The 21,679-nt window shown below is 41.5% G+C and overlaps 1 protein-coding gene across 2 annotated transcripts in view; it reads right to left on the minus strand.

Annotated features, from left to right (window-relative positions):
- The window catches only part of ILDR1 (immunoglobulin like domain containing receptor 1), an 821,920-nt gene that overhangs the window by 63,935 nt on the left and 736,306 nt on the right, over positions 1-21,679 (minus strand). For both annotated transcript variants that reach the window (XM_044073087.1, XM_044073086.1), the window contains one exon: positions 18,794-18,928. In XM_044073087.1, the coding sequence (XP_043929022.1) occupies positions 18,794-18,928 (135 nt within the window). The remainder of the gene's footprint in view (positions 1-18,793; positions 18,929-21,679) is intronic.

Raw genomic sequence — 21,679 nt, forward strand, 5'->3', positions numbered from 1 at the left:
GCAGGATATATTTTTATATCCTGTGTGTTCTTTTCTAATAAAATATTTTTGGAACATTCCTTTCTAGAACAGAATATGCCAGGCTGTTAGATGCAGGGACTGTATCCTGACATTGAGGAAATGATTGCCCGCCTGAGACAAAAGGTGTGGAATTGAAGGCAAAGGCCAAGGAGGCTCCCGTACTAAACTCCTCAGCAGAGGGTACCAGTGCTGTCGAGGCCAATCTGGAGCTATTAGAATCATGGAGGGCTTGTCTTGTCTGACCTTCAAGAGCACCTTGGGAAGGAGAGGCAGAGGAGGAAAGGCATAGACGTGAAGATTGCTCCAACTGAATGATAGAGCATCCACTTTCCAAGTTGTTGGATGAAACATCTTTGTGCAAAACTTTGGCAACTGGAAATTTAGTGGAGAAGCGAACAGATCTATGTCTGGAGTCCCCCATATCACTGTCAACTGTCGAAATACATGAGGATCCAACTTCCACTCGTGGGGATCCACCATCTGTCTGCTCAAAACATCTGCTAAGGAGTTCTGTGCTCCTGGCAGAAACCTTGCCTGAAGAGTGAGGTGCAAACTGAGAGCAGTCTCCCACAAAATCATAGCTTGCCTGCAAAGAGGGTACGAATGGGTTCCCCTTGCTTGTTGATGTACCACATGACAGTTGTGTTGTCTGTTTGAATCAACACTTGTCCTGGGTGAAGTAGATCCTTGAAAGCCATCAATGCAAATTGGACTGCTAACATCTCCTTCAAGTTGATATGTAAATGTTGAAGTCTGGCAGGCCACGTGTCTTGAACCCATTTTCCATTGAGTTGTGCTCCCCAAGCCTTGTCTGAGGCATCTGTCGTTAAGATCTGACTCGCCTCTGGTCGGGTCACAGAGAGTCCCTTGTTTAGGTGACATTCCTGAGCCCACCACAAAAATTCCTTTTGAATGCAAGGTATTATCTGAATGACAGTGTCCAGATCGTGGCAGTGTTGCGTCCATACACTTTTGAGATACCATTGTAGCTTCCTCATATGCAGTTTGGCATTGGGAAGCACCAGAATACAAGATGCCATGAACCCCAAGGCTTGAAGGACTGTCCTTGCAGTCAGCCTGGACCGTAGAGACAATTGTTGGAAGTAAAGTGTAAGATTTCTTTGCTTGTCCGGGGTCAAAAAAGCCATATGGGAGGCTGTATTCAGTCTCACACCCAGAAAGCACATTTCCTGAGAGGGTACTAGACTGGACTTTGTTTCGTTCACAGAATACCCTGGGCACCTTAACACTGCCATAACATACTGTAGATGGTGAAGTAGCTTTTGTCTTGAGCCAGAATCAGGCAATCGTCCAAATAAGGATAAATTTGTATTCCTCTTAACCTTAAGAAGGCTATCACCGGAGCCAGAACCTTTGTGAACACCCTGGGCGCAGTAGATAAGCCAAAGGGCAATGCAGAGAACTGATAATGTAAAGTCCCAGCCCAGAAACGCAGGAATCTCCTGCAACTGGGCCTGATAGGAACATGAAGATAAGCCTCTTTGAGATCCAGAGTTACCATCCAGTGATCTTTGCCCAACAGAGGCAGAAGTTGTTGCAACGTCAACATTTTGAATTTTGGAATGTCCAGGTATGTGTTGAGGATAGATAAATCCAAAATTGGCCTCCAAGTGTTTCCTTTCTTTGGTACAAGAAACAGGCGAGAATAAAATCCTAGGTCCACTTCTGACAGAGGGACCTGCTGTATAGCCCCCATTTGAAGAAGTAAAGAAATCTGTTTGTGAGCCTCTACCCTTTGCTGAGGAGGAACGTCTGGCATGCCTTTGAAAGGAGGCAATGTGTGGAAATAAAACTTGTAGCCTCACTCTATAATGTCCAACACCCATTTGTCCTGGGTGACTAAAAGCCAGTTTTGCCTGAAGAGTGCCAACTTTCCTCCCAGAGGAGCTGCCAGACAGGAAGGATCTGGCAGCTGAAGATGCAGGTCATTGGGTCTGTTTACGAAAGGACTGGCCCCTGCCCTCACCTGTAGATTGTGCAGGGGAACTCCACGTTCTAGGCCTGAAAGAACCCTGCGCTCTGCCCCTACCACGTCTAGATCTGCCCCTAGACTGTAAATCAGAAGAAGGGTAAGCCCATCCCTTAGTAGGCCAATTTCTGCTAAACTTAGGGGGCTGCACCTGCAAAAAATCCTTAACAGTCTGCATAGACTTAGCTTTGTCTTCCATTTTCTTTAAGACAGACTCCACAGGAGAACCAAACAAAACTTCAGACTGCAGAGGAGCATCCAAAATTCGAGCTTTAACATGCTCTGACAAGTTCTGATCCTTAAGCCAGGCGTGCCTACGAATAACTGATCCAGTGGCAGCCACCCTGGAAGAAGCCTGTAAAGCATCGAAACCACACTGCAAAGAATGCTTACCCACCTGATCAGAGGCATGAACCAAATCCTGTAATTCCTTACACTCTATGCCCTCTGCCAAAGCATCTACCTTAGATTTTAACTGAGTAAGGAGAAAATTCTGGTACTTCAACATATGAAACTGGCAATTCAAAACCCTCATTGCTAGAGTGGAAGAGGTATACACTTTTTTACCCCACCCATCCAAAGCTCTAGAATCTTTATCCATAGGAACTGGATTCTTTACAACAGAAGCCCTGACACCCTTAGGTCCCTGGCTAATAGTTTCTGGGTCAGCCCTTGGGCTCTTATACAGATATTTATGAGCCTCTGGCACTCTGTAATACCTATCTGGTTTAACTGGCGCAGGAGGCAAAGAGTCTGGATTAAGGGAAGCCTCAGAGAAAACATCCTGAACAACATCCAAAACAGGAGGTATAGCCAAGGGCCGATGTTGTGGTAAAAACAAAAATTCCCTAAGCCTCTTTCGGGAATCTGAGAAATCCTGACCTTCCCATTTAAAATGCTCCCTCATAGAATGCAGGGTTTCTGAAAAGAAAAATCCTCTGGAGGAGAAGCAGAAGGAGTGGAATCCTCTGCGTCTGAATCAGAATAAGGAGGAAAATCCTGAATGTCTTCAGCCGAAGACTCTGAGTAATCTGAAGCCTGTTCCAAACTTTCCACCTCTGGCTCCACCCTAGGCCTCTTATCTGGAGGGGGCATAGAACCCCTGATTAAGGAAATCAAATCTTCTGCCATTTTAAGCATGTGTTTTTTAGGTACAGAACCTGCAGAACTAGGACTGACACCAGAGGAAGGCAAACCAGGCCTGACCTTGGAAAGAACCTTAGAGACAGAAGGAGAAGGCCTAACCACCTTAGGCAAAGAAGGGAGTACAGCAACCTGAGAGGCCCCCTCAGCCTGACCTGACTCCTGAGAGGCCACATCTTGCAAAATTAACGGCTCCCCCTGAGACTCAGCTGAAACCTCGGCTGGATCTACAGATTCCACCGTAGTTTCTAAAGAACCGGCGTCCGGAACGGACGACTCATCCTGCTTGGACTTTAACGATTTTTCCTTGCGCTTCTTAGCGGTAGCGGGCGTCGGAGGATCCGACGGCATATTGTAATTACACCGCCATCGAAGACAAGCCTAGCGCCAATCTAACCTACGTTTAATGGTGCGCTTATTAAAATCTAGCACAAAGCGACACCACTACGCCGTGCTCAGGCCCCAAACAAGGAATACAGAGAGTGGTAATCCCTATGCGGTATCTGTTTCCCACAAGAAATACAATTATTCACTTTTTCTGACATCCGGAATTAACTGAGGCAAGAAAAAACAAAAATATTCCCCAACGGGGTACTTAGCCCAACTTGGTTTTCGGTCTGAAACTCAGAATACGAAAATTTCAGAACGCCGAACGGCACTTGCAAATGCTGCTTCTGCTTCGGACCATGCGGCAAGAAAGACTGAGGATATGACGTCGGTCATGCGCTTTAATACCATGGCGTACTGACGTCAGATCTGAGCGACCATGACCGACGCCAGCCTAATACTTTGGTATTCGGGCCGACCGAGGACAGCGGACTACCCACAGGTTATGACTGCAGCAATGTGAGATGAAGAACATCTGTAAATTTCTGCCAGGGATTGTCCTTGCTTCTCTCCTGGACATGGGTAATCCTTGCTAGAAAAATCTTGGTCATAGAGGACACCTCTCATCTAGTATTAGATTGGGATTTTATGGTTAGGCTTGTAAAGACCCTCAGGTCAATAGCCTAGTAACATCCTATAAACCTATGAAACTACAATACTAAAGACACAAAACTTTTATTAAAATACGTTTTAAACGCATACATCTTTTTATGTAAAATCCCATAATTTGCTTAATACACACAACAATTTTTAAAACACACTGCATGTAATCACAGTAACGCATAATGCATGCATAACTAGAAAAAAAATGGGTATTAATCTGCAGGGTCTGTGTATGTTAAAATATGGTAATGCTTAGGTAACATGCAACTCCATGTCATGTTTTAAACTTCTTTTTAGAAAATGGTCACTGTAAACATCTCATGGAGGTTAGTAAAAAGTCACAATGTTGGTGTAATTTATAAATCATTCTGATAAACATTTAAACATTACACAATGCGTGGTAAAACCTGTCTCAGCTTTTAGTGGCTGATTGCAACATAACCAAATTTATGCCATAAACACCCACTCACTCACTTTTAATCAGACTACCAAAAGTAGAGACTTTCTTTGAAGGAACAGACCAACAGAACCTAAATACAGTAAGTTCTTGGTTAAGTGGCACCCATGGGGACTGGTAGATGCCAGATAACTGTAGTTTCTGGTTGCTTGAGACTTACTATTAAAAATAGGCCTGACTAATACTATACCCTACATGATTTGTTTGGTTTGACTTGTTCTTAAATTGGGGAGAGATGGAATTTATTCCTATCTTCCTTTTTAAAACTCTAAAAATGGAAGGTATGCTTCTGTTGAGGGCAGGGGACAGAAAGTGCAACACATGAAAATTGTACTGAATTTCTTTAATTTCTTTTCTGGTTGATTGAGTTCCAGTTAATTGAGAGTTTACTGTACAATTTACAAATACAATTTATACCATGGGCAAAAGAGAATTCAGTGGTAATAGTCAAATGTCGCCATCTCTCTCTCACAATTCATTGCCACTCTATGTTCTTTGACAATCATGCTTGACTGTCACAGGTCTTCTCATACAATCCATCCATCTCTTTGCTGGAGACCCTCATTTAATCTTGCCTGTTTCTGGTCTGTACTAAATCTTCTAAACCAGAATGCTTTCTGCTTTCCTGCACATGTGCCCAACCACAGTAATCTGTTCTCTTTGTCATTCTGAAATTGCATCTACTTGAGTTTTTGCTCTGATGTACTCATATCTTCATCTGTTCCACAGAGTACATCCTACCAGCCATCTCTGGCATTTTTTTCTCCATCACCTCGATCTTCCTCAACTGCTATGCCTTCACTGCCCAGGTTTCTGTACCATACAGTAGTAGTGGTTGCACTAGCATTTTGGCATTCATCAGTCAAACACTGCCTACTCAGAGGCAATCTCTGCCTAACATACAAAGCTATGTCAAACCCAGAGTGTTGGACATGCTACACTTAAATCACAATCTTTCCGAACCATACGCTCCAGGGACCTAAACCTTGTCACCACAATAAACAGAACATGCTGGAAGGATAGATTCCTGTCCCAGAGACTTCCCATACTCTGGTACAAACTAACCATTCATGTCAAACAAAGCTCCTCATTGGCCCTCTTTAAGAAAAATCTTGATGACTGGTTGGGAAATAGAAAATTCACCCCGGGGATCACTTCTGCAGCACTGCTTGACAGGGGCACAGGAAAATAATTTTCTTGGGTGGCGAAAGCTAGGGAACCTTTTTGGCTAGGCTTATATAGGCCCCAGGGGCGATAGCCTAGTACCTACCTATGAACCTATGAACTACCTATGGGTTGCACTAAAAATGACAATTACATTTAACAAATAAATGGAATAAAAATAAGGTATAACACTGGCTCAGTTACTGCAGGCCATTGTCTCGTGCTGTTTTCATGAATTTGCAAAAAAGTTAAATTTCTGGCAGTTCAGTGTTTATCTTGCTCTCTATATACCAATGACGTATCTACCAGACCTAACATTGATAGTCATTAAGTTTAAATCTGTAGGCTTTTCTGAATCAAGTAATTTACTTAGTATACCAGCACTTATATGACACCTTTCTTGTTTATAAAATCTAGGCTTGACAAATGCAAAGTCATGAATACAATCACTTTTAATTTAACAATCCTTTCTTTAAACACAAGTTTATGTTTAAAAAATTCTCTGAAGTTTCACTTTCAGAATGTATATATTTTACTTTTCTTCATTTTAAATGTTATTTATGAAAACTCCTTTCAAGCAAACTAGGAATTGCATATAAGAGGTAATGCTTGTTTTTTGCTCCTTATAACCAACTTCCACATCAGCAACTACCTGTTTTATATGCCCTGCATAAGTTTAAAATACAAAACAGAGGTCTGTGAAAATATATAATTTATATTTCTAAAGTTCTGTTCAGTTGGTCGTCTTAGCATAAATATGTGAACAATCAATGTTAAATTTACCTTCAGCTCTTTTTAGCTCACACTTTTTGTAACCATTCCTAAGTTACAGAGGTTCTTAACTATGTAACCAAATCTATCATTAACATAACACCTTTTCACTTAAACATATACTAAAAACAGTGTGCTGTTTATCCATGTCTCTAACAAGCTTGCTTTTCTGCATGCCGTGTGACTGAGACCACAGCATGCTACTGCTGTTTTACCTTGAAAATCCTGTAGAATTTAATTTACTGTTTTCACTCTGAACATTTAAGGCTTTTTCAAATGCATGCTATTTACTGATAATAATCTTTTAATCTTTTCTGTGTTTGTTCATTATTTAAAATGGCATGTACAGTTCTCTCAGTATTCCCCATAATGTTTATTTGTAATTATACCCTTGTACTAATTGTACAGATCAGCTACATAATCATAGGTTCATAGGTTTATACTAGGCTATCTGCCCTAAGGCATTTATAAGCCTAGCCCAAAGTTATGTGGCTTACGCCACCCCTTATGTTAGAAATAATGTGCCCATTAGTTTGTTGTGCCTCTGTCCAGCAGTGACACAGAGATGATTCCCGGGGTAAACCTACGATCTCCCATCCACCGGCCAAGATTTCTCTTGAACAGAGCCAGCGAGGTGCTCTGCCTCACATGGACCGGGATTTTATTCCACAGCATGGGGAGTCTCTGGGTGACAAAGATATCCCTCCAGCATGTCCTATTTATATCCGTGCCAAGGTTTAAGTCACTTGCTCTAGTGGTTCTGGTGGATTTGGATTTTTTGAGGTGGAGCATGTCCATTAATTCCGGGTTGGTCATGGCCTTGTATGTCAGGCACAGGTCACCTCTGAGCAGACGGTATGCAACTGAATAGAGTTGGAGTTTCTTCAGTCTGGCAGTATATGACAGGTTTTGGAGTCCCTTTATCCTTTTGGTGAGGAACTTTTGGGGTCTCTCCAATTGCTGCAGGTGTCGGGTGAGATACATCCCGAATGGGGCATTGTACTCGATCATTGGTCTGATAAGTGAAGAGTACAGGGAACAATGACCTCACTTGATCTGGATGTGAATCCCTTCATGATCAGATGGGCAATGTAGAAGGTCTTTCGAACCACTTTAGCAACGTGAGTGTCAAACGAGAGGCCACTGTCAACCTGGGTACCCAGGTCCCTGATAACCTCTTCTGTGCTTAGTGGGTTGCCACCTATATGGTAGCTTGGGGTTACCTTGTTTTTCCCGAAGGGTATGACTATACACTTTTTTGCGTTTAACTTCAGGCCATGGCTCTGGCACCAGCTATCAGTTTCTGTGAGACCCCTCTGAAGGATGTCTGTGTCCGATGTACTATCCACTATGGCACCCAGTTTGCAGTCATCCGCAAACTTTCTCAGCCATAGTCCTCCTATGTCTGCCTGTACTTCTGAGAAGTAGATGCCGAACAATAGGGGGCCAAGGACTGAGCCCTGTGGGACACCACTTGTAACCGGCTTGGAGTCTGACATGGCTCCAGCAACTCTAACCCTGTGGGTTCTGTCCTTTAGCCAGTTTGCAACCCATCTTGTGACATATGGGTTTACATTTAAGCTGGTAAGTGTCTCTATGATACCCGAGTGGGGTATTGTGTCGAAAGCTTTTGCAAGGTCAAGGTAGGCTGTATGGACTGCCTTTCCCTCATCAATGGCCTTGGTAACTGTTTCGAAGAAGTCGACCAAGTTCAAAAGGCAAGATCTGCCCTTGACAAAGCCAAACTGGGTTGGGTCCAAGGTCTGCAAGTCCCCTATGTCCTTGTTTATGAGTTCCATTATGATCCTCTCCATAGCTTTGCAGACCAGGCTTGTTAAGCTTATGGGGCGGTAATTACCAGGGTCCGTAGAGGCACCGCCTTTGTGGAGTGGGACCACAGTTGCCATACGCCACTCCTTGGGCACATATGCCTTATGTGCGGGTTTAGTTCTTCATTGAGTTCATGTAGCACACAGCCGGGGACACCATCCAGTCCCATTAATGCTGTGTTTTTAGCTTTAGAGAGAGCAGCTTTCACCTGCGCATTTGAGATGTCTGGGAGGCTACACTCTGTTGGGATAGTTATCTCTCCTTTTGGGGGGGAGAGGGGGGTGAAGTTTGCGCTGAACCTGTCTGCCAGTATGTTGGCAATGTCTGTGGGTTCAGTGATTTTTGTATCATTTTGGACTAATTCTGAGCATATCTGGGAGTTTCCACCCAGGTTTCTGACATAACTGAAGAAGGCCTTATGATTGTCTTTTGAATCTATGGCAATTTTTTCTCAAAGTTGGCCTTGGATGATTTTATGAGGGATCGTAGTTTCTTGCTAGTACTGATCAAAGATGCCTTCCCTTTTTGGGATTTTGCTCTATCATGTAATAGCTTTCTCCTCTTATTGTAAAGTTTGTTTATGGCTGGGGTCCACCAGACTGGACGTTTGCCCTTGGTGGAAAGAGTCTTGGTTTTATTTGGGATTGCCTGATCCATGCAGTCCTGAAGGTGTTCATAGAAGGCATTTGTAAGGGCTTCCGCAGCTTGGGTTGTGGTTTCCATTGGCTCGGGGGCCTTGAAGGATACCACACCTGTCTTGAGTAGTGTGAAGTTTGCTTTAGAGAAGTTCTTCACTGTGGTCTTTTTTGTTGGGGGGGGGGGGGGGATGTGGATTTCTAGTGAGATTAGTTTATGATCTGATCTCACCAAAGAGGGATATACTTCCGGTGTGGAGCATTTTGTCCCCATGTTTGTGATGATGAGATCTAGTATATTTTCTCCTCTTGTGGGGACGGTGACTAGTTGTTCCATGGCATTTGAATTTATGAACTCCAGGAACCTTTGGGCTAGAAAGTTGGGGCTTGAGTAATGTTCCCAGTCCATATTCGGGTAGTTGAAGTCACCCAATATGATGGTGTTTGGTGATACATTTATACCCTCCAGTGTCTTCCGGAAGGCTGTGTGGGTTTCCTGAGTTTGAGAGGGTGGCCTGTAGCATGCTACAAATTGTAGAGCAGTTTTGCCTATGGTTAATTGCACCTGGATGGTTTCCGATGCTTCGTGCGTAGCCACCAACCTGGAGGTGTGGGTATCCTTGATGAATATGGATACACCCCCTCCTTTTGTGGTATGGTCCGGGTTTTGGGGCCGGAACGCATGATATGAGGTAAAACCTGATAGTGCCGGGGTGCTCTCAGGAGCCTTGAACCAGGTTTCAGTCACAGCACAGACATCGATGTTCTCCATACTGAGAAGGGCCTCGAGTGCGTGCATTTTGAGATTTAGACTTCTGGCATTGAGCAGCATTACCCTTAGTTTCTTCCCGTTTTTGTTTTCTAGGGTGGTAGGTTTAGAATTTGAGCCTTGCCTAAAAAAGGCACTATGGGGGTGGCAAGAGCCTTAGCCAATATCCGGAATCCCAGGGGTGACAGGTCCAAGCCTTCCCTTGCGAAGCAGCTTGGCTTGTCAAGCATGTCATCCCAAGCAGACAGACACTGGATCCCCTTTGAATGACACCAGAAATTAAGCCAATTGTTAAAGCTGATCATCTTGTCACTATATTGTGGCATCATTCGTGGTGAAGGAAGGATACTGCTCAGGGTCAGGGTCATACCTGCCTGGGCTACATAATTAGAGAGCTCCTCTATGTCTCTTTTCATGTAGTCCAGGGAGGTACGTCTCAGGTCGTTCACACCAGCATGGACAATGACTGTGTCATACTTGTACTTGCCATGGAGTGACCTGAGTGCTTGTGTTATGTGGCGGATTCTAGCGCCCGATAGGCAGCTTACCGTGACCTTCTCCTTGTTCAGCCTGGTGAGTGGGACGTCAGTGTGTCTGACTATGGAGTGACCTATGACAAGTATGTTTGGTGTTGTATTTGGCCTTAAGGGCAGTGACTGCTTTGCACACTGATTTTGTTTTTTATGTGTTGTTTGTGTGGTGTCTTGAGTTTGCAGTTGCTTGGGTGTCTGCTTTGGAGGCCTTTGCTGTTTAGGTAAATTTAGCCTCCGAGTATGTCTTAGTGTGTTGATGTGTTTGATTCAGTGGTGTGGTTGAGTTATGTGAGATTTGTATTGTGGTGTGTGTAGTTGCCTTCTCCTCCTGCCTGGTCTTGCCAGTCCTGAGTTGGGAGAGCTCAGCCTCCAGTTTGGCTAAATAGCTGCATCTCTCGCAAGTGTTAGTGTCATGTGGGAGGAGGAGAGGGTTGTCCGTGTACATGAGGCAATTGTAACATTGCCTCAGAATTCCCAGATTCACCAACTGGGCAGGAGAGGACGCCAGCATCTGACCCTTCGACATGCTAGAAAGAATTATAAGTTCGTATGAGACAGAAAACTAGAGGGCTTAGCAGGGAAGTGGGCACTCCTGGGGGGTTTTGCAAGTGAGGGATTTGTATAATATAGGAGTGCTTGACCTGCAAAGAAAATGCTTATAAGACAAGGGATATGCTTTTAAGACAAGTGCTGAGCTTTTTGAGAAGAAAAAGCAATTAGGAACAAGTGCTGCGCTTTTTAGTGAAGGTGTAAACTGTTTAGGTTCCTAACAGAGCAGTTCTAAGGGAAAAATTGAAGAACAGACTTTATGGAGCCAGAAAAAGTTTAACCTTGTTATACCGCGCTGCCGAGCTGCTCTAGTGGCAACTCACGCGCTAAATCGCTAACGCACGTTAACGCATGCTTGCTAGCACCGGCTGGAAAGCAGCAGGAATAGACCCAAACGGCAAAATGAAACTACAGTTTCAAGTCAGTAACCACTCCTATGGGGGGCAGGGAAGCTGCTCAATCTTATTCACTGCCACTGATCAACAGAAAGACTTTCCTTTAGCCCAAGCAAAAATGGCCTCACAGAAACTTACAAACAGTTCAGGAACAGCAAGCCTGTAACTGAACTTTTTAAATCTCAGAAAAGTGGGAAAAAACAAGATTTTTTTTTTTTTTGTTTTTTCAGAGATAGCAGAGGTTCACAAGTAATATCAAGTTATAACAGAGCAGTAAATGACCCCACACAAGAGTGCTAGGTCAAGGACAGATATGCAAGTTTTGAGAAAAAAACGATTTAAAATTAAGTGCAAACAGGAAATTCAGTAAACAACTTTTGGTTGTGCTCTAAATACAGCTACTAATGCAGAAATCAAGTTTAACAAGCCAGAAAATGCTCAAACTAGGCAGCTATGCAGAAAAACTTAGCAAATAAACAGAGAAAAAATACTTAAAATCTCAAAAGTGGCTCCCTTCTTCTCTCAGCGTTTTCTCCTCTTGGTGGGTGCTTCAACAGCCAACAAGCCTGAAAAGACGCCAAAACCACGAGGCAACTAGGTTTTAAGAGAGGAAGATGAAGGAGTTTTGGAAATGACCCCTGTTGGCCAATAAAACTACAGTTTCAAGTCAGTAACCACTCCTACGGGGGGCAGGGAAGCTGCTCAATGTTATTCACTGCCACTGATCAACAGAGAGACTTTCCTTTAGCCCAAGCAAAAATGGCCTCACAGAAACTTACAAACAGTTCAGGAAACAGCAAGCCTGTAATTGAACTTTTTTAAATCTCAGAAAAGTGGGAAAAAAGCAAGATTTTTTTTTTTGTTTTTGTTTTTTCAGAGATAGCAGAGGTTCACAGGTAATATCAAGTTATAACAGTGCAGTAAATGACCCCACACAAGAGTGCTAGGTCAAGGACAGAAAATAATCAAGTTTTGAGAAAAAAAAAACAATTTAAAATTAAGTGCAAACAGGAAATTCAGTAAACAACTTTTGGTTGTGCTCTAAATACAGCTACTAATGCAGAAATCAAGTTTAACAAGCCAGAAAATGCTCAAACTAGGCAGCTATGCAGAAAAACTTAGCAAATAAACAGAGAAAAAATACTTAAAATCTCAAAAGTAGAGAAAAAAATACTTAAAATCTCAAAAGTGGCTCCCTTCTTCTCTCAGCGTTTTCTCCTCTTGGTGGGTGCTTCACCAACAGCCAACAAGCCTGAAAAGACCTAGATCAGATATGCATTCCCTGACAATTCTTGTAGGAAACCATCCACTGTCTCATTAGGTTTAGGATTAAAATAATTTTGTAAGCTTGTTAGTTGCATGTATGTTTTTATTTGTTTAGGAGGTATTAAGAGGCTCTTCATTAAACTATAGGCTTTAGTTGTAATGGGATTAGCACAAAACAAAAGCAAAAGTTCTACTTATTCAGAGTAATCAAGGCAGAATTTAGTTCTCACATCAACCACCAAGTGCCACACCTGCCACCTTCTTCTTTTATTTTCTCATCCTCTTTGAGATTATACAAGTGGTGGACTCTTTCAACTTCCAGAATCTGAGGACAGTGAAACTGAAAGTATTGTACTCTGAAGTACAGTGGATATAAAATGTGTACACACCCCCTGTTAAAATGCAAGGCTTTTGTGATACAAAAATGAGACCACAGTAAACTTTTCCAACCTTTAATAAGATCTATAACCTGTACAATTCAATTGAAAAACAAATCTCTTAGGGGGGAAAATATAAAAAATAAAAAATGAACAATAAGCTGGCTGCATAAGTGTGCACACCCTTAAACTAATACTTTGTTGAAGCACCTTTTGATTTAATTACAGCATTCAGTCTTCTTGGGTAAGAGTCTATCAGCATGGCAAATCTTGCAATATTTGCCCACTCTTCCTTGCAAAAGCACTCCAAATCTGTCAGATTGCGAAGGCATCTCTTGTGCACAGCCCTCTTCAGGTCACCCCACAGATTTTCTATTGGGATTTAGGTATGGGCTCTGGCTGGGCCATTCCAAAATTTTCTTCTGGTGAAACCATTCTTTTGTTGATTTGGATGTATGCTTGGGGTCATTGTCATTTTGAAAGGTGAAATTCCTCCATCTTCTTAGCAGATACTTGAAGGTTTTGGGCCAAAAGTGACTGGTATATGGAACCATTCATAATTCCCTCTACCTTGACTAAAGCCACAGTTCCAACTGAGGAAAAGCAACCCCCAAAGTATGACACTGCCACCACCATGCTTCACCGTGGGGATGGTGTTCTTCTGGTGATACGAGGTGTTATTTTTGCGCCAAACCTACACCTTTTGGAATTGTGGCGAAAAAGTTCAACCTTGGTCTCATCAGCCCATAACACATTGAAAAAGTTCAACCTTGGTCTCATCAGCCCATAACACATTTTCCCACATGCTTTTTGGAGACTTGACGCATTGTTTTGCAAATTTTAGCCAGGCCTGGATGTTTTTCTGTGTAAGAAAATGTTTCCATCTTGCAAACCTACTCCAAAGGCCAGACATATAGAGAATAAGAGAGATTGTTGTCTCATGTAGTACACAACCAGTACTTGCCAGAAATTCATGCAGCTCCTTCAGTGTTGCTGTAGGTCTCTTGGCAGCCTCCCTGACTAGTTTTTATCTTGCCTTTTCATCAATTTTGGAAGTACATCCAGTTCTTTGCAACGTCACTGTTGTCCCATATTTTCTCCACTTTTTGAAAACTGTCTTCACTCTGTTCCATGGTATATCCAATGCAGTGGAAATTTTTTTTTGTACTCTTCTCCTGACTGATACCTTTCAACAATGAAATCCCTTTGATGCTTTCTAAGTTCTCTGCGAACCATGGCTTTTGCTCTAGCAGGCAACTGTGTAAATGTCAGGAAAATCCTACTAGGCTAGCTTAACTTTATTTGGGGTTAATCAGAGTCTCTTTAATTGATGACAGGTGTGTAGTCAAGAAGACCGAATGCTGTAATTTAAGCAAAAGGTGCTTCAACAAAGTATTAGTTTAAGGGTTTGCACACTTATGCAACCAGCTTATTGTACATTTTTTATTTTTTATATTTTTCCCCTAACAGATTTCAATTGAATTGTACAGGTTATAGACATTAAAGATGGGAAAAGTTTTGAAATGATTTATTGTGGTCTCATTTTTTTTAAATCACAAAAATCTGGCATTTTAACAGGGGTGTGTAAACTTTTTATATCCACTGCACATAAAGACCAAATACCACAAAATAGTTTATACAGAAGTCCCACCTTCAACTGAAATAGCGATAGCAAACCCAATGTTCATAACTTGGTAGTCAAGAAACTTCTTTTTAGGTGCAACATTGTAGAGGTAGCTAGCAAGCTAACAAATAGCCTTTTCTGAGCTTCTCCCTTGATAATTGCAAAAATACCAAACATTCTCAGGAGTGCAACATTTACTCTTCACATTATGTACCAAGACAGGATTGCCCTTTAAAAGCAAAAATACCACATTTTCTCCATTTAAACATGAATCTTGTCAGCAATGGGATAACAGCAGTACAGTAGGAATTACAGTGGGATTTTCTCCAGCTAGACTTAAGCAATTGTTCTCTCAGTCATCATCCTTTGGCTCAATCCTGGCCAATCAGGAGTAAATTCACACAACTCCTGGGCTGCGTGCTACATGAACTCCAAGAGGAACTAAACCCGCACATAAGGCTGCTGTTTAATCTTAGCCTTACTACAGGATACGTACCCAAAGAGTGGCGTACAGCAACAGTGGTCCCACTCCACAAAGGAGGTGCTTCTACAGACCTTGGAAATTACCATCCCATAAGCTTGACGAGCCTGGTCTGCAAAGCTATGGAAAGGATCATTATGGAACTCATAAACAAAGACAATGGGGACCTACAGACATTGGATCCTACCCAATTTGGCTTTGTCAAAGGCAGATCCTGCCTTTTGAACCTAGTCAACTTTTTTGAAACAGTCACTAAGGCCATTGATGAGGGTAAGGCAGTTCACAGAGCCTACCTTGACCTTGCAAAAGCCTTCGACACAATACCCCACTCGGGCATCATTGACAAATTCACCAGCTTAAATGTAAACCCTTATGTCACAAGATGGGTTGCAAAACTGGCTCAAGGACAGAACCCACAAGGTCAGAATTGCTGGAGCCATGTCAGACTCTAAGCCAGTCACAAGCGGTATACCACAGGGCTCAGTCCAGGGACCCCTCTTGTTCGGCATTTATTTTTCCGAGGTGCAAGCAAACATAGGAGGATTGTGGCTGACAAAGTTCGCAGATGACTGCAAACTGGGCGTCATAATTGATACTCCAGCGGACACAAGCATCCTTCAGAAAGGCCTCATAGAAACGGATAATTGGTGCCAGAGCCATGGCCTTAAACTGAACGCCAAAAAATGTATAGTCATACCCTTTGGGAAAAACAAGGTACCCACAAATTACCACATAGGTGGTAATCCATTAAGTATGGAAGAGGTAATCAGGGACCTAGAGACCCAAGTCGACAGTAACCTCTCATTTGACACTCACATTGCCAAGGTGGTTAGGAAGACCTTCTATATTGCCCACCTTATCATGAAGGGATTCACATCTAGATCAAGAGAGGTCATTGTGCCCCTGTACTCCTCTCTTATCAGGCCCATGATTGACTACAATGCCCCATTTGGGATGTATCTTACCCGACACCTGCAGCAGTTAGAAAGACCCCAAAAGTTCCTCACCAAGAGGATAAAGGGTCTCAAACATATGTCATATGCTGCCCGGCTGAAGAAACTCCAGCTCTATTCAGTCGCATACCCCCTACTCAGAGGTGATCTATGCCTGACGTACAAGGCCATGTCCAATCCGGAATTAATGGACATGCTCCACCTCAGAAAATCCAAATCCATCAGACCCACGAGAGCAAGAGATTTGAACCTTAACACAGAAATAAATAGGACGTGCTGGAGGTTCAGGTTCATAAACCAGAGGCTCCCTACACTCTGGAACAGAATCCCAGTCCATGTTAGGCAGAGCCCCTCACTAACTCTCTGCAAGAGAAATCTTGACGAGTGGATGGGAGATCGTAGGTTTACCCCGGGGGTCATCTCTGTGTCACTACTAGACAGAGGCACAGTAAACTAAACCCTAAATGGGCATAGTATTCTCATCCCAAGGGGTGGTGAAAGCCACACACACTCTGGCTAGGCTTACAAATGCCCTAGGGCAGATAGCCTAGTATGAACCTATGAACCTATGAAATCCTAATGTGCAGTATATTACTACTGAACTGAAACATGTGCCTTGTGTTACAACCTTCACTGCCATGCTGCATTTGGTAACGGCATGTCTTACGAATTAAGCTCGTACAGAGTCACAGGCATGCTATGTTTTAAAATCCTAGAAGCTATAAATCATCCAAGTGCACAAACACAATATTCAATTTCCCACTTAAACAGCAGAAACTACAAAGACAAACATACATTTAAAGGTTAACCATCATGCAGCTTCTTAGAAATGGCACAATTCTTCACTTGTTCACAATTACAAAGCAAAATCTAAATGCAAAAGACTCTGAAACAGCCACATATTGCATCACAGAATGGTTCAGAGCAAATTAAAAGAGCTATTCTGTGGGACTGCAGTACTCAGCTACATCATTTTATTTTACATGTTTATTCTCCTTTGTTGGTTAGGTTAGCCCTACTAAGCTAGAAGACTATTTTCAGGGGACACCCAAGGTGGTATTTATACTATCAGGGGAAATTTGGCCAGGGTATCAGGGAACTACACCTATTTTTTTATAGGTGCCACAGGATCTTTTACATCTACAAGAGCTACCACCAACTCAAGCAGATGGGGTCTCAGCTTAATGTCTCATCTGAAGGATACACTCAGGAGTACAAGCTCCTCCCTTATTCTGCACTTCAGTGTCATTAATTCATTAACCTGGTGTAGGAACAGAACCCACAGCCCTCTCCACCAAAGGTGAGTGTGCTATCTGTTGTGCTACTGCCAATATCTAACATAGTGCAAGGGATTTGCAGGTGTCAGCTCTAAAAATATCTGAGCTTTCCAGGATACATGGCACATCTGCCGGATATGGCTTAAATAAGCTTTCCTTCTCCCACTTACATTCCATTTGCTCTTATATTCTGAATAAACAAAGGTAGTACAAGTCAGTCCACCACACCGCATGCCCACTTACTGTAAAGAAAAATAGAAAATACTTTATTAACTTTCATTACCAATGATCTGATGTGTTAAGCTTAAAGACCGGAGATTACAGTGAAATATAATTTATTAGCATATACTCAAAAGACAGCTCAGAATTTATGTAAGCCACTCGCCTCTTTTCAGTTCTGCTTCTGTCTCTTCTAACACAACAGTTCCAAGGCAGTATGGAAGCAGAACCACGTAGTCAGGATAAATGAATGAATGAATTCCTTTTAATCCAAGTACACAAAATGCAGACAGTATTTCTTGTCACGATCACAAACAGTAACAGTTGAGCGCGCTTTCACCTTGTAGAATACAAAGCTTCATCAGAACAAAGAGCCATTGTGCTAATTCATTAAATACTCATTTATAAAATTGAATAATCGATTATTAAAGAGACATGTCATCCCTTCAGTAATCAAGTGTTCACAAAACATAAAACACCTTAATACCAACAATTCTAATCAAATAATTACAAAACAGGTTTAAATTTAACTATATTAACCTAAAAACATATAATATAAATTCATAATAAGACTAGATAATGTTAAAAAACATGTAAAAAATGAATTTGAGAATACTTCCTTATGGGTTTGAGAATAGTTTCTTGTGGATATTAATCTAATAAATGAGTATTTAATGAATTAACACAATGGCTCTTTGTTCTGATGAAGCTTTGTATTCTACAAGGTGAAAGCGCGCTCAACTGTTACTGTTTGTGATCGTGACAAGAAATACTGTCTGCATTTTGTGTACTTGGATTAAAAGGAATTCATTCATTCATTTATCCTGACTACGTGGTTCTGCTTCCATACTGCCTTGGAACTGTTGTGTTACTGGCTCGGTTTGTCTATATTCAGTGGTTCTTCTGTCTCTTCTACACAACATGCTCATAACACTTTTCATTGCCATTATGCATTACTGTTAAAAGTAACGTACCCAGCAATGATGACCACGTGGCTATATTAATAGTAATATTGCTATTACCACAGTTGCTATTTTATTTCGTTTGCGAGAATACCAAGGGAGGTTGTCTTACTTTTTTTTATATGTAATGCAATATGTTATAGTAAACCATATTGCATCTTGCAGTAAGACACACCATCCACTATAGCTAGGATCCATATTAAATGCAAACTGTAATATAAGCTTCTAATGCTGAAGCTGAGTTTTATACTTATACCCCTGACATATGTATGCAAATTTTATTTTATTTTACTTTCTACTAGAATATCTCAAGAACAATTCTTATTTGTGTCTCAGCATTCTTTCCAAGTGGTGTACAGTGATAAATTAAGGAAGCAATGTCCTCACCTCGCTGTAGCAGTGGGTTAAGCTGGTAGGTGGAGGAGGGTAAAGAGTAATGTCCATTGATGTAGCCAGGCTTGTCTGTCATCAATGGCAGGATTCCTTTCTTCATGTCTTTCATCAGCTTGTTCCTCAGTATAGCTGTAGTAACGAGAAAGTATGACAAACAAATGTTTCATTAGTACACTGCCTTCATAAACTTCATAATTCTCAGTACTACATGTATATGTAAGGCAGACAGGCATAATAAAATAACATCTAGTTTTCTGAGCAACTTTGTTCCACTTGTATACTTCTCAGTCATTTCTAACATTGTGCTCTGTATCACTTCAGTGTAATTTCACCCCTCCATAATGGCCAGAACAATAACATTTAAAGGCACATAAATTCCTAGTATGTCAATGCTAATTAAAAATATTAAAATATCTGACAATGAAAGTTGACATATTTCATAAAAAAGCACATGCCAAATATTTTAGTAAAAATATACTGTTCTATATGCCTCGAGTATGTATAAACAGGATTAAAAAACAAACGAGGAATGCAGCACAGTATGTCAAGCGATATTAACAGAAGAGTGCAAAGAACACAAAAAGAACAGTAAATTCACAGAAAAGCACTTGTAAGCCATTCCAGGCAACTTAGGATCACTGTCTATGGCTAAGCATTCTGCCAAGTTATAATTTATTTAATTTCCTAACTGAAAATGTCCAACTGGAAGAACCACCACAGTGAAGTTCCTAACAAATAAAGAGCACATACTTGTTTTCACAATAAACACACTGCAACCACACGGAAACTTTAGAATGCAAGCACCTGAACGTGCTAAAATATCTAAAAATACAACTTTTAGTTACGAATTCATACAAACCATAACAAGACTTAACAATTTTGCACAAGGTAACCTTAAGAAGGTAATATTTACCAATTAGAGACTTCTATCAAATTGTAAAACAAATGTACAGTGCCTAACATTACGATTGAGTATACAGTGATGGCACACTGGCATTGTGAGTCCTCCTCTATGTAAACACCAGTTGACGTACTGACAAATGCAGATACTATTAACAACAAAATACTAGCTAACATTAGATAAACTTGCATACATATTCATCTAAGAAATGAATTAGGTATACCACAATGAAGAAATGCACTTTGAAGACTCTGAAGGCCTGCATCTTTGCGATGTACTTCAGACTGATAGGGACCTTCTTTTCCAAGAACAAAAGGAAAATGGATGCTGTCACAAATTAAACATCAAGCTGAAACTGGAGAGGCCTGAATCTTTCCAATGCCAACCAAAATGCTTTCCGGATATGTGAGGGGCAGTGGCTACAGTCCTTAGATTTTATCCACTGTCCCAAATCAAATAAATATGCTGGCTACCAAAGGGATGATCACTCAAGTTATCCCACTAGCATCAAATAAGTTTGTATAAAAAAAAAAGGGGGGGGGGGAGTACACAAAAATATGATTCAGCAATCAATTCACCAAATTCAACCTGACTCCAACAGCATAAAGGGAAACGCACTGCTGTCCTGGGCATTGATTTCCAACATCCGTTACTAGACATTACATACCTGAGTCACTAGCCTAGTGCCATAGTTCCCTTTTCAAGGCTCTCTATATGAATAACAGTGTCTTCCAGTGTCCCTTACTCATGATAACTGCTTTGCAAACAAATAAATTTTGCATACATGCACACTTATACACACACAATTCCCAGGGAAGGTGGCAGAATCCTCAAATTCTCCACAGCTTTCTTCCTGGAATGGTAGTTCTACCACCACTCTAGACATTGCTAGAGACCAGACACAGCAGTTACCTTAATCAAATATAAATTGCACAAATTAATACCTCACAGGTACTATGCTCAAGTGATCAGTAAATGGAAATGGATACCCAAGCTCTTCCAACATACATGAACCTTTCTCAGACAACAAATAATAGTATATAAATAACGACACAATGATGGGTCACTGTTATTCAAAAACAAGCACAATGACTGGACAGACCAACCAGTGTGACCACTGTAAATCAAGCATATACCAATAGAAAAACATCCAGCCGCTAAAGTACCACTAAGTGGCCAGACTTTTTTCTACTCGTATATGCTACAGAGGCATACCTCTCAATTGTCCAGATTTTTGTCTCATAGTTTTGGTCTGTTCCTCACAACACTTCTGGTTTTCTAACAAATGACTGAGGAGTGAAGTCACAAAATAATGACATGCATGAGTTTCAGAGTCTATATCATTCAGACAATGCACGCTAACACAAATCCAGTTATTCTAGCAGCTTTCTAAATTTATAAGAGCAACATTTACAATCTGACCATATTTTGGGGCTTTTGCCCCTCGATATTTAAGACTTTGTCCACAACTCTTGAGCTAAGAGGTTCAGAGGTGTGCACAGAGGGCAGACCAAATACAAAAAAAACAGGTATGCGCTGCAAAACTAGAACGTACCTCCTTTTCCTTGTATTTCTGCGCTGAACAGGAAGACTCTTGTACCTCTTGAACTGTCTGATTTTATAGTAAAAAAAAAAAAAAAAAGCAATAGAGATCCTCTTTTCTCTACTGCTTATTTTCAGCAGCACTGATGTACTGTGCAAGCGTGGGAATGCAAGTCCCATACTCAATGCCCAGTACATCAACAAACGAGGAAGAACAGGAAACAATGGGGAGGAACACCATTGGGACGTTATACAAAGACATTTAAAAAAGGTAAGCAATTTCTTTCATAAATAATGCCATAGTATAAATGCAATAACCTACTCATTGGTGTGGGTATATGACGATTTACTCACAGTTGGCTTTGTTTAATTATTCAGACTTCATCCTCATGATTAAACCACACCAACCGTGGGTAAATCCTCGTACACACATGCCC

Source organism: Protopterus annectens, chromosome 5.part1, assembly GCF_019279795.1.
Source record: "Protopterus annectens isolate FY-2018-M chromosome 5.part1, PAN1.0, whole genome shotgun sequence".
Lineage (NCBI taxonomy): Eukaryota > Metazoa > Chordata > Ceratodontiformes > Protopteridae > Protopterus > Protopterus annectens.